Source organism: Maudiozyma barnettii (genome assembly GCF_903064755.1).
Source record: "Maudiozyma barnettii strain CLIB 1767 genome assembly, contig: KABA2_02, whole genome shotgun sequence".
Lineage (NCBI taxonomy): Eukaryota > Fungi > Ascomycota > Saccharomycetes > Saccharomycetales > Saccharomycetaceae > Maudiozyma > Maudiozyma barnettii.
In genome coordinates, this window is record NW_024545239.1 from 222,655 (window position 1) to 236,164 (window position 13,510).

Consider the following 13,510-nt stretch of genomic DNA (forward strand, 5'->3'; position numbering starts at 1 on the left):
AATGGCGTCTCTAACTGCATTACCTCATGACCAAGTCACAATTGCTCCCTTGGTGCTGTTGTCCGTATTGGACCATTACAAACGTACTGAGACCCCCGAGGGGAAACGTGTTGTAGGTGTCATCTTAGGAGATGCTACTACATCTACAGTGAAGGTCACTAATTCGTTTGCTTTACCATTTGAGGAGGACGACAAGAACTCTGATGTCTGGTTCTTGGACCAGAACTATATCGAGAACATGAACGAAATGTGTAAGAAGATTAACGCTAAAGAAAAATTAATCGGTTGGTATCATAGTGGACCAAAACTGAGAGCTTCAGACTTAAAAATTAATGAATTGTTTAAAAAGTACACGGGACAAAATAGAACTCCATTGTTGTTGATTGTCGATGTCCAACAATCAGGTGTAGGTTTACCTACAGATGCATACATATCTGTGGATCAAGTTAAAGATGATGGTACTTCTACTGAAAGAACCTTTTTACATTTACCATGCAGCGTTGAAGCTGAGGAAGCAGAAGAAATCGGTGTCGAACATCTTTTGAGAGACGTGCGGGATCAAGCCGCTGGTGGATTATCCATTAGATTAACAAATCAATTGAAATCATTGAAGGGTCTACAGAAGAAATTGGGAGATATCACAGTATATTTAAATAAAGTTATAAACAAAGAGCTACCTGTTAACCATATTATCCTAGGTAAATTACAAGATGTATTTAATCTTTTACCAAATTTGGGACAACCCAATGAAGATGAAATGGATCTGAAGAGCCCTGCTTTAGTTGCATCATCGAACACTTTACAAAAAGCATTGACCATAAAAACCAATGATGAATTGATGATTGTTTATATAAGTAATTTGGTTAGAGCTATCATTGCATTTGATGATCTAATTGAAAATAAGATACAAAGTAAGAAATTACAAGAAAAATTACAAAAGGATGCTGAACAATCCACAACAGAGGAAGCAACAGAAGATAATACAACAAAGGAAAACGATGAAACGACGAAGTCATCTACTTCTGAAAAGAAGAAGTCTACTTAATAAGATGTACTTATATACAGACACAATCACACTGATATATACATATACATATATTAAATCTTATAAGACATACATACATAACTCATTGAAACAGACCCACTCTAGCCTAATAAAACGATATGTTGCATTCATAAAAACTTGTTCAGTTATTCTTCTATTTGTAGTTGTTGCAACTGTCAAGATGAGCTCGGCGATATTCTGAAATTTCATTAAAAATTCTAAAAATCGATAATAAAGAAAGGCGTTGAATGTTTCAATATGATTAATAAACTGTAAGGGACCTCGAAACACGGAGTCGCTAACTACATACATATTTCTGAATATACAAGTGGCGACAAAAACAATTTGTGGAATTGATAGCTTCAGCTGAAATAAAAAATATCTATACCTCATTGTCTCTTTTGCAATCTGTGTTTTGTTCCCTTTTTCTCCTTATACAATCTCAAACCACGTCGATATAAGGGATATTAAAATCAACGTTGCGGACAAATGCTATCAATCCACATGTTATGTGGTTCCTCAACACCAATACTGAGACACCCCATATGTGTTAGAACAACTGCCCACGGATTATATGTTCTCAGGAGAGGTATATCTACATCTATTATCAGGAGCAATAATGCGCACGTTAATACAGCTCCCGTCGAGTTCCAATCTAATCGATCCATTAGAAACATGTTGTCAAATAAAGAAAAGGCTCTTGAAATGGCTATTCGTTGTACAGATGATATTACTGACCCGGAGGAGAATAGTACTACCAAAACAGTTGCAGCCAATGTCAGTTTACCATTTGAAGTGAAACCCCTAGATGCTTCAGCTCGTAAATTACAAAGAAAAAAACATAAGGCAGCTCAACCAGTAACATTTAAATCAATAAAGAAACAAGTTGTTGATCCTTATGTTCAATTGACTAAACCAAGATTGACTATATTAGTGATGTTAAGTGCGATATGTTCGTACGCGTTATCACCAAACGCAGCATCGGTATCACAATTGCTCAGTTTAACTGTCGGTACCACATTATGTTCAGGGGCAGCCAATGCTATTAACATGGGGAGAGAGCCTGAATTTGACCGTCAAATGACGAGAACACAGACAAGACCAGTTGTGACTGGGCTTGTTACATCAAAACAAGCGTTTGAATTTGCATCCATAATTGGATCAATTGGTGTATCTACTCTATACATTGGTGTTAATCCTTTGGTAGCTGCATTAGGTGCAGCTAATATCGGTCTATATGCATGGACTTATACATCTTTGAAAAGGAAACATATTATAAATACTTGGATTGGTGCTATTGTTGGTGCTATCCCACCTTTAATGGGTTGGGCTGCAGCAAGCTCCTTGACCGATCCAGGGGCATGGTGTCTAGCCAGTCTATTATATGCCTGGCAATTCCCTCATTTTAATGCCTTGAGTCATAATATTAAGAACGAATATAAAAATGCTGGTTATGTTATGACTGCATGGAAGAATCCTAAATTGAATGCTCGAGTAGCCTTAAGATATTCTTTATTGATGTTTCCCTTATGCATTGGCCTAGCTTATTTTGGAGTCACAGACCCTTTCTATGCTATTGATTCATCTATTGCAAATGCTTGGTTAGCATATTGGGCCTTTAAATTTTATTGGCAGCAAAGAAAAAATTACACCAAGGCAATTTTAGAAAATAAAGAGTTATTCAACAAAGGGATGCATCAATCAAATATTTTTGCAAGAAAGACAATGTTAACCAGTGTTATGCAATTACCAGCTGTATTGCTACTTGCAATCTTTCATAAAAAGGATCGTTGGAAGTGGTTATTCAATAAAGATGCTAAATTGAAACCAGTATAGCAAAAATAATAGAAGATAAACCCTGGATACAGAAAATTATTAACAATACTCATATACCTATATATATTTAAATACGTTATGTAAATAGAATTTAATTAATTATTTATTCCTATAAACGAATATACTTCAAAAAGGGACAATTGTGAACAAAAGTTTTGAGTAATAAAATAGAATATTTTAGTTTTGTTGTAAGGGATATACAAGTTTATACATATTTGGATAAATATTTGTTTCTCACCTTTGAATATGAGATTAAAAACAAAGGTCATTACTATTGTTTTAAGTGCTGTAATTTATATACATGGTTAGATTCGTTTGGTGGCTTCGTACAAGAAAATATGACTATAGAGTATTTATTCACTGTCTTACAGTACTCTGGGTTTCTTTTTCTTGGAGAAATTGCATTACTCTGTTACCAATTTTAATCTTATCTTCTTCCGTCAGTATTTCCTTTGGTCTCTCATGTAGCATCTTTTGTTCTTCTAAGTAGGCCTTCTTTGTCTCTGTTAATGGCATCTTTGGTGCTACAAGTTTCTTTAGATCAGATGGGGTAATCTTACCTCTTCTATATTTGGAATGTGGGTTACGAATGGTAGTAAAAGCTGCATCTGGGATAGATCCTCTCACAATACTATCAACCCAGAATGTTTGTTCCCTAGCGATTTCACTATCTGTAGTCAAATCACCATCTTCTATAGGTTCTGGCTTGGGCCATGGAATGATAAGGTCTGGGTTACCAAACACACATCTGTATGGCATCATCTTTTTATAGTTTTCATCGTAGTATTGGTCTTTAAAAGTTATGTGATCAACGGCTACTGTTTTCATCTTTCCTGGATTAGCAGTATCCTCAATATCGGCCACTAATCTTAGATCCCTCTTCTCCATTAAAATAGGCAAATTAACAACATGTGTAGTTTGACCTTCAGTCCAGAAATCCTTAGGTACAGCTACAGATTTAGTTGGCCCATTTTCATCCAGAACAAATCCATTGGTTGCAATATCGTGTTTGGTAATATGAACGATATTGCCTCGACATGAACCATTCATAATAACAACACGATCCCCTGGGAGAAACTGCCAGTCACGAGGGCCTTTGAATCTGTCTGCAACAGTTAAAATTGGCAAATCTGGTTTTAAAAACTCTGGTAATGCCTTCGATTGCTCTTTGGCATTATGTTTAGTCATGCCTCGAGGTGGATGGGTCAATCTATCCATGATACGACCACCAGCCTTGGAAATGTGCTTAAAATTAATAGACATTATAGTAGTAAGTGGGCGTTAGAAGGGCTTATTATCTTGAATGGTTATGATACACTACTATTAGTACACTGAGAATACAACTGAGAATGTTCACAAATTATATGTTACTTCTTTTATCCAACGTTTCCCCTTCTCTCTGTTTGCTTTCACAATGTTGTTTCAACCAAATTTTCTGTTTTCTGTATGGTTCACCGATTTTGCTAAGCCGAAATTTCACGGTAACAACTTTGCCGAACTGTTTAATACTACTACTATATATGAGGGAAAATAGATAGAAATCATCGAAAAAGTATTTGTACCTTAAAGAAACTGAGCTATATATGCTATATATCCACGTTGTCGTCATCAATATACCCCGATTCATCGTTAAATTCTGTTACTTTCTCATTATACTCCCTAGGAGTTGGCCACTTGGGAGCTCTGTCTATTTCGTCTCTGGGATACAGGAAATCAAAAATCAGGATCAATGAGAACTCTACTATGGCACATAGTATGTATAGATGACGGGCCCAGAAGCCGGGGTGTGTGTAGACACGTTTGAGCATTACGGTCCAGTCTTTACTGATCTTTTTAGGATTATTGTAGATCGCATAGTAAACATCTTCTGTTCTGCGTGCAATATCGCTCCATTCGTACATCTGTACTAGTTCCTTATGAAATAATGACGTATCCACTGTCCCAGATCTAATTAAATCAATTCCCTTGTTTGTAGCTTCGATTATACTCGACACGGCTGTTTTTGCAGCAAAGACTGTCATATGTTCAGGTAGGACCTCTGGAACACCACCGACTTTCGTAGTGACAATTAATAGATCACAAGAGGCTGCCTCGACAAGAACAGTACCAAAAGCTTCTGTTAAACTTGCGTGTAAATATATATCACCTTTACATAGGACATCTCTAATATGTTCATGTGGTACTGACCCTAACAAAGTAATCCTCTCTTCAAGACGTTCTGCTTCGACCATTTGTTGAAATTCAATAAACCTTGGACCGTCACCAACCATAATAAAATCTACATCGCCATGCATTTTACAGATTGTAGGAAGTATTTTAACCAATAGATCACACCCTTTATTTGGAAACAATCTAGAGATACAAACGATTGTAATTCTTCCGTTCAGTTTCTTAAGGGTCTGTTCTTCAGGGGTGGGTTGAGTGAAATCAGCTGCCACAACAGCATTCGGTATAACCGAGTAAATTGATGGGTCGAACCCTGTTCTATACATGATATTTTCCTTGCAAATATTTGAAACACAAATCACTCTATCAACACTTGCCAATGTAAATTTTAGGAGTTTGTTTAAAAGAACAGATCCCAGGACATCAAACCCATATAAGGAATGATCTGTAAACACACTTCTTAAACCCATGGAATTCGCATGTAAGATTGCTTCCTGCGCAATATCAGATGCACTTCCATGGCCATGAACAATTTGAATATTTTCTCTAATTAATATATTTCTAATCATAGGAAATGTATAAAACACACAAGGAAACACAGTTTCTCTGTATAGCACAAACAATGGGATATGATAAACTTTTAATCCGTTAGATAGATGTCGTACACCTGTCCGATCACCGTATTGATGTGTGATGATAATGACGTTATGGCCTAGATTAATCAGATTTTGGGCCAGATGATAGATATGGAACTCTATCCCACCTAATTGTGGATAGAAATAATCACATGCCATGGCAATATTAAACCCCATTTTTGTTTTCTAATTGACTGGGAATATGTGATCTTCTCTTGATGCGTTTTCGAGGATTCTAGAGAGACTGTTCAGTGAATGTCAAGATAGAAAATTAATAGCAATTGCGAGATGAAGTTTCCGTCACAGACACACTATCGATCTGAATATTATTAGATCAACTTCCCTATCACAGTTGATCTTCTTGAAAACAAACAGATTGCTGTGCATTCTTTTAAAAATTGTTGTTGTGATCATTGAGGTTAGGCTTCTTTCTTCCATCACCACCTCTATAAATTATGGCGTCGTACAGCGCGAGCGTGTTTTGTTAAAAGAGGATATTTATAATGGCAGTGGATTATAAATATCCTCTTAGAGGAGTTTACATGTTTCAAACAGACTTTGCAAGTATATATTAGAAGACATAAAGGTTTATATTGTTAATAGGCTTACGTTAATAAGAAAGTATAAAACACGGTTCAAAATATTGAACCTCATCTCTGAGCTGAAGGCATATATATATATATATATATTTTGCCAATTTAGATAGAACAAAAACAACACCATGAGAATAGGTCGAAATAAAGGGTATAACCATGTGGCAGCTCATGATGATAACGATCTAGAAAATCATTTGGAAAATACAGAAGAAGACACACATCTTATTGGTGGTACGGAGACACCGAATTTGCTTAATAACGAATTGGATAATGCAGATGTAGAAGACGATTTAAATTTTAGCGATAATGAACTACCTGCAGCACCTCCCTCCTATGACTTGGAAGCAGATGATAATGGAACTTATTCGACACCTGCTGGTATGGAGCAAATGGAAATGGACGATCCTCTGTTTTCTGAAGATGAAGAAGGATCGGTACCTATCGCTAAAAAGATAGGATCATTTTTTGGCTGTGTTAATGATCGTGTGGTAATTCCTGTTAGAGAAAAGATAGTAGACCCATTAGCTCAAGGATTAAATATTTTGTCAGAACAACTTGATTTTTATCTGAATAAAATAGGTAACCCGCTGATCCTAAGAAGATTCTTTTATATTGTTTTGATGTCAATAATTGCTTGGGTTATTATGTCAAGTGGATTTTTACCAAACAAACGTGCTACACATTCAAGAGGTCTCTTTGCAGATTACGAAATATTGATAGACTATGCAAGGAAGTCATTTGATTTGTCCAAATTGGAAAGAGATTTGGAATACATAAGTAGTATGCCTCATATGTCAGGGACAAAAGGTGATACTGCAGTAAGGCATTATTTGGAAGAATCCTTTAATAATAATGGCTTAAAAATTGTCAAAGAATTAGAATATAGAGTGTATGCAACATATCCTGGGAACGTTTCATTGTCATTTACCGATACAAAAAATGATAACAAAATGACTAATATTCAACTCCATGAAGATAATTTTAATCCTATGGCATATAATGGTTCCATTGATAATTTGGATATAATATATGGATTTAAAGGTAGAGAGGCCGATTTACAACAATTAAAAGAAATCAATTTATTAGAAAATGACTTTGTCTTGTTGCTAAAATACGATAATCTTCCCAGTGAACAAATACTACTTGCACAAAAATATAAGGCTAAAGGAATCATTTTTGTTACTGAAAAATTTGATGGAGATGATGGTAATGCTGTACAGGTTAAGTCTGTTTGTATTCCACAGATTATTCCTGGTGATCCATTAACCCCTGGTTGGTTTGGAACTACTGTTGAACCAATTAGTCCTAAGGAGTCTAAAGGTTTACCTCAAATTCCTTCTATGCCACTCTCTTATAACCAGGGTCAAAAACTTCTAAAAGCATTATCTAAAGAAGGTATTCCTTTTGAAGACGGCACATTTAGTGGTATTAGAGATGACGTTAAGGTGTGTATGAAAGTTGATAATGCAGTTAGGGAATCTCATTCTATTACAGACATTATTGGTAAAATTGAGGGTAGAGAACAGACAGATAAAGCTATAATCATTGCAGCTACTAGAAGTGGTGTTTATAATGGTGCAAAATACCCATCGTTTGGTTCAGCAATTTTACTTTCATTGTTACAATTATTCCAAGAAATGAAATTCAAGTACGATTGGAAACCTTTGAGAAATATATATTTTATATCATATGGTGGTTCCGAATTTAATTATGCAGGTGCTACAGAACTTATAGAAGAAAGGTTATCAATGTTGAAGGACGAAGTTTATACATTATTGGATGTTAGTGAATTGGGTATATGGGATCAAGATAGAAAAATTAATATTGAATCACATCCTGTGTTACACAAGTTTTTTGATAATAGCGAGAATAAAATGGGGTTCGATGTTAATGTGGAACATGTTCATCATTATGGAGATTGGCTACCATTTTTAGCTAATGGTATACCTGTCTCTATATTTTCGTCACCAAAAGTAAGGGATAGAGAATTCCCAATAGACACCAAATATGACACATTCGATAAGATTTCTGAATCTTTAAAAAGTACGGATAATGGTGTACTTGCGACAGATTTATTAATATATTTATTCCAAACGAGTTTAGAATTAGTTGATACTCCGTTATTACCATTTCATATTGATGACTATATTACTATACTGGATAAAGCCTTTAGAGATTTTGATGACAGGACTGGTAATAGATTGAATTTCAATTCGGTGACCAGAGGTTTGTTACTTTGGAAAAGAATTGGTATGGAATGGAGTAATTGGAGGAAAGCTTGGGAGCAGCTTGTCCTAGACCATGAGGAAGGTATTGAACCATCTCTAATATCTGTTCATAGATGGACTTGGAATAAGAAACTCTCTAACATTGGCAGGAGACAATGCATTGCATCTGGTTTACCAGGTAGACCATTCTACAAGAACGTCTTATTCTCTCCGCCACTTTGGTCAAAGGGGGAGACTGGATCCGACAGTTGGTTATTCCCAGGTTTGCAGGATGCAGTAAACCAAGATGACTGGAATGGTGCTCAGAATCAACTTGAAGATATCGGTAAGATTATTGAGTATTCTGCAACAGTGTTTATTGAAGAGACCAATGATGTTGGATTTTGATACATCAGCAGATAAATCATATGTTATATTTATAAATTCACAGGTATATAAACAACTCATAATAATATTAATACATAAACTCTAACGAATAGCCTCAGCCATTCTGATAAATAATGTCCCCTTGAAATATGCATTGAATCGTCAACTAATTTTTTGTATTTTCTCGAAGTTCGCTTTATTCGGGTAGGCAAGCGATGTCGTTTAGATTTAACAAATTATATAATGCGAATCATTAAGTCCTTGTTCGAATTATATAATTTAACGATGTCTTCCATTTGTGAATATAACCTGCTCTATATTTCTGGTACCGGATACCATAACAAATTCAAATAGAAGTAGTATAATTACATAATGTCCTTTTTTTCAAACGTGCTCTTTGGTGGTGTCAAGGAAAGTGATGACCCCACAGGACTATCGGGAAATGTCCAAGCTAATGAAGCTGTAAATGAACCAATAGTAGAAGGTGTCTTCCACCCAAGAACATTATACAAGTTCAACGGTCATGATGATGAAAAGATATTTATTGCTGTCTTGGGAAAAGTTTATGATTGTTCAGCAGGTAGATCTTTTTACGGACCAAGTGGCCCATATTCCAATTTCGCTGGTAGAGATGCGTCTAGAGGTTTGGGTCTAAACTCCTTCGATATGGAATGTGTAAGAGATTGGGACCAACCTATTGATGATTTGTCTGATTTGCCACCAAAGGCAGTTGATGCTGCAAGAGAATGGCAAGATTATTTTGCAAAGAAGTATCCGTGTATTGGTACTCTTGAACCTGAAGCAGGTGTGAATTATTAGTTTGAGGAAAGCATATCGTTATAAAGTATCGACTAATGAAAAGTATTTAAATGTTGTTTTTCTGTTTTATATTTGATTCTTGTGATTTCAATCACATGTATGCTATACTTCCTATATTTTGATATGTATCCATATATTATTACAGGTTTATAGAACTTTGTTATATATTAATAAAGAATGTTATTTGAAAGAATATTTAATCATGTTTTCTGATATAGTAACAAAAAGATGTTATCCTTTTTTTTTACGTCTGATACAATATATTTGATGATATTGTGTTATAATTCGTTCTATGGTTGGTTGGTAATTTCTGTGCCAGATACATGATTTCTTAGTGTAGTTTTCCGAAAATTCTCATAATTTTTAAGTTCAATTACATTTGTTCCATCAAACTCAAGAACAGTTGGAGTGATATTCTTAGTATTCGTTATATTTGAAACTTTTATTACATTTTTATCATGAAAGATTAACCTAACATCAGCATATTTTTTTGTTGTTCCTCTGATAGATCGGACGGTCTTGACACATTTTAAACTGGGATCATGTTTGGATAGAATTTTTACTTTATTCGATGTACATTTGATCCTGCTATTGTTGAGGTACTCGGTCTTGTATTTTCTTCCTGTTATTGTTCTTGTAGTAAAATTATTTTTTTCTAATAGTTTTAGATGAGGAGAATGAGAACATCCTCTAGGGAAAGTTGCAATTAACAAAGGTTTTGATTTAGAGGAAGATGGTAATAAGTGAGTGGGAATGTTCATCATATCTTCAATCCTAATCCCAGAAATTGGCGAAATATCCCGAGATATGTTATAAGGTGATTGTTTTGTCTTTTTCTTCAATCGATGAAGGTTCCATCTTTTCCTTAACCTGTGATAATTGAAAATATTTTTAATATAAGAGGCAGCTAGAATCCAAAAATTAGATTTGGAGACTCTTGGGGGTGGTGGTGCCCTCATTTGGTTCTTTTTAAAACAATATTAATTTGCCGCAGTTGAAGTGTGTCTCATCTGTTTTATACGTAAGTATTTTTTTTAAATTTTTAAAATTAAATATTTGTGACATTTATATATTTATGTCATATTTGGAAATTTTGAAAAATAAAAATTATATAAATAAAAATTTAATAGCACCCTTGAAATAAACCATAACTCATTTACCCAACCATCATACGTTGGAAGTAAGTTTTACAAAATTTTGCATAAGACTATAATATCGAAAAACTTATTTATATATTATGTTATTCAATTAAGGATGGGCGCTTAGTAAAACATTTTCCATCAACAGAATCAAAATATTATTTTGTTCCTTATTGTTTTATTTTTCTTTTGAAAATCAAATATGATATAAAGATACACATCTATTTAAATTATATTGGTCATTCTATTGAATGAATGCTTCTCTTGGTAAATTTTGTACACTGGCTTGGAAAGCTTTCAAAGCGTTGTCATAATTCCAACCGCTTTGTTCCGCTAGCATATAAGAGTATTCTGCGTTCAATTTTGTTTGTAAATGCAATTTATTAAGTAGTTCCAATTGAACTGGGGTCAAACGTGCCTGAACATCTGGTGGAAGTTGTAACGTTGGTGCCAAGGCAGGAACACCACCTTGTACTAATCCAGGATTCATAGCCGTCATATTATTCATTGGTGCAGTTGGTATGCCTACAGGCACGGCAGATGGAGTAGCAGCTGGAGCAACAAGAGCTGGCGCAGCAGGTTGTGACCAAGTATTTGAAGTATATGATCTTACAGTTAATTCATCAGATGCAACAACAAAAGTATTATTCATAGGTACAATAACCCAAATTCTATCGAATGATTTTTTACAAAGTCTATTGTTTGCTGGTGTATGAGAACCAAATCTTTTCCCCCTTGAAGTAGTTTTGCTATTTGGTACTATATCTGGTTTATCAGTTTCTTCGAAATAACCATGCAAGATGACCATATAACCATTTACTTGAGGATACGCTATCGTTTCCATGGAGTAACCATTTGGATCGTTTAGTAGTGCATGTTTTGTCTTTGGTAAACTTTGGAAAAGAGTATTGATTTGTTCTTGACCTATAGCCAGTCTTTGTTCAATAGATTTTTCACTAGACATCTTGGCAATATTACGAGAATGTGGTAAATAGTAACCAAATGAAGCATTTTGATCGGCATCTTTAATGGTTGAAGCAGGGACAGACGTATTTGCAGATACAGAAAATTGTGATTGTGGTGAATATAGATTCAATAATTGAGATCTATCTGAATCCCAAAAATTTAAGAAATTTGTTACAAAATCTGTTGACGATTGTCCCAATTGATCATTTTCAAAATAAAATTGTTGTAATTTAATTGGGAAATTGAAAATACTATCCAGTTTAGCTGCATCTCTAACCATTACATTATCTAGGATAGCCAATTTTGGAAATACTCTTAACATTTCACTACGATAACTATTATTTGAAGTAATAGGATTATTTGTCATCAATAATTCCCTTAAGTTTTTAAATTTATTTTTCCATGATTCTAAGGAATTAAGTCTCATAATTTGATTATTAGCCAAACATAAATTCTTTAAATTTGGGAAACTTTGTGGTAATGATGAAACAACATTAATATCTTTCAATTTATTATCTGCTAAGTTCACACTCTCCACAATCAATTGTGGTTCTTTTGAGGCAACTTTCATCATAGCAGGAAACATTCTAGATTGAGTAGATAAATTATTAAACATCCCCTTTTGTATCAGTATTGGATCCTGAGCCAGACCTCCTAAATTCAGCATCTTAGTTTGAGGATCATAACGATTAATGATAAATTGTCTTAGGAATTCAATAGTATTAGAAGTACCACCTTGACCATCCAATAATTCAAATTTTAATTTATTACCTGCAAAATTTGCACCATTCCATTTCATTATTGAATCAGCTTGATCTTTAGATTGTACATAACCAACAATTAATGGACCTTCAATAGATGCATTGGATAATGTAACTCTAGCATTTCTACTAATAAAGTTTAGTAAATCTTGCATGGTGGCATTTTGCCAATTCCTCACACCGATCTTTATCCGATTTTGCATATTTTGTTGTTGGGCAACCATCCCTATATTATTAACATTATGAAAGTTATTCATTATGGAAAGGTATTAATAAAAAACAAACAATACTAAATTTTATAATGTCAAAAATTGAATATTGGGTCTTTTATTCCTGTTAAAATTGCGAATAATAGAGAAACTAACAAAAACAGATATTGAAAACACTATTTGAATGTAATGAGAACACTCCTGTTGTCTTTAAGTAATGAAGTTCAATAAATGAAAATAAAAAAAGTTGCAAAATATTAAACTATAGTCGGTTAGTCTTCCCAGTTAAATTGATTTTCTTTTTTTTAACAGTTGTAACCTTATGTCATTTATTGTCCTTAGATGAGTTCTCTCATCTGCAAAATTCAGTTTCCATATTCTCTTATTTAGAAATTCATGGTAATAAAACAAATTTTGCAATTCTGAAATTCTGAAATTTTTCAATCGGTGCCAAAAAACGAACAAAAAACCCAACCTCGCCCCGCGGTTCAGTGACTGGGCGAATAAACCAAAAAACCATTAATTACAGAGTCAACACGCATTTTTCGTTTTTTTGATTGGAAATGGCAGTGAGGGTAATACCAATTCGATTCAAAGAGTATTTATATTCAAAAGAGATAGAAACAGAATAAAGAAACAAATTCTTTGTCATTATAACCACAGTGAAATGGAACGGTCTATTCGGCTTGAACCTTCAACTTACCAGTTCAGTGTTATAATGATAATCTATTAGCTAACTGTTCC

General features: G+C 34.2%; 8 protein-coding genes across 8 annotated transcripts; 4 read left to right on the plus strand and 4 right to left on the minus strand.

Moving 5' to 3' along the window:
* Position 1: 1 nt before the first annotated feature.
* RPN8 (proteasome regulatory particle lid subunit RPN8) lies at positions 2–1,045 on the plus strand (the record flags this gene model as incomplete). Its single annotated transcript, XM_041548800.1, has 1 exon — positions 2–1,045. The coding sequence occupies one exon, from the start codon at positions 2–4 to the stop codon at positions 1,043–1,045; it is 1,044 nt and encodes a 347-aa protein (XP_041404734.1).
* A 489-nt stretch (positions 1,046–1,534) lies between these two features.
* COX10 (protoheme IX farnesyltransferase) lies at positions 1,535–2,881 on the plus strand (the record flags this gene model as incomplete). The annotated part of the gene is made up of 1 exon (XM_041548801.1): positions 1,535–2,881. The coding sequence occupies one exon, from the start codon at positions 1,535–1,537 to the stop codon at positions 2,879–2,881; it is 1,347 nt and encodes a 448-aa protein (XP_041404735.1).
* Positions 2,882–3,238: 357 nt separating this feature from the next.
* On the minus strand, positions 3,239–4,144 carry MRPL40 (mitochondrial 54S ribosomal protein YmL40; the record flags this gene model as incomplete). The annotated part of the gene is made up of 1 exon (XM_041548802.1): positions 3,239–4,144. One exon carries the CDS (start codon positions 4,142–4,144, stop codon positions 3,239–3,241), a length of 906 nt encoding a protein of 301 aa, XP_041404736.1.
* A 323-nt stretch (positions 4,145–4,467) lies between these two features.
* Positions 4,468–5,859, minus strand: SPT14 (phosphatidylinositol N-acetylglucosaminyltransferase SPT14; the record flags this gene model as incomplete). Its single annotated transcript, XM_041548803.1, has 1 exon — positions 4,468–5,859. One exon carries the CDS (start codon positions 5,857–5,859, stop codon positions 4,468–4,470), a length of 1,392 nt encoding a protein of 463 aa, XP_041404737.1.
* A 544-nt stretch (positions 5,860–6,403) lies between these two features.
* Positions 6,404–8,893, plus strand: TRE1 (Tre1p; the record flags this gene model as incomplete). Its single annotated transcript, XM_041548804.1, has 1 exon — positions 6,404–8,893. The coding sequence occupies one exon, from the start codon at positions 6,404–6,406 to the stop codon at positions 8,891–8,893; it is 2,490 nt and encodes an 829-aa protein (XP_041404738.1).
* Positions 8,894–9,244: 351 nt separating this feature from the next.
* Positions 9,245–9,691, plus strand: DAP1 (Dap1p; the record flags this gene model as incomplete). The annotated part of the gene is made up of 1 exon (XM_041548805.1): positions 9,245–9,691. One exon carries the CDS (start codon positions 9,245–9,247, stop codon positions 9,689–9,691), a length of 447 nt encoding a protein of 148 aa, XP_041404739.1.
* Positions 9,692–9,981: 290 nt separating this feature from the next.
* On the minus strand, positions 9,982–10,650 carry OSW1 (Osw1p; the record flags this gene model as incomplete). Its single annotated transcript, XM_041548806.1, has 1 exon — positions 9,982–10,650. One exon carries the CDS (start codon positions 10,648–10,650, stop codon positions 9,982–9,984), a length of 669 nt encoding a protein of 222 aa, XP_041404740.1.
* Positions 10,651–11,074: 424 nt separating this feature from the next.
* On the minus strand, positions 11,075–12,814 carry MEX67 (Mex67p; the record flags this gene model as incomplete). The annotated part of the gene is made up of 1 exon (XM_041548807.1): positions 11,075–12,814. One exon carries the CDS (start codon positions 12,812–12,814, stop codon positions 11,075–11,077), a length of 1,740 nt encoding a protein of 579 aa, XP_041404741.1.
* Between the last annotated feature and the right edge of the window lie 696 nt (positions 12,815–13,510).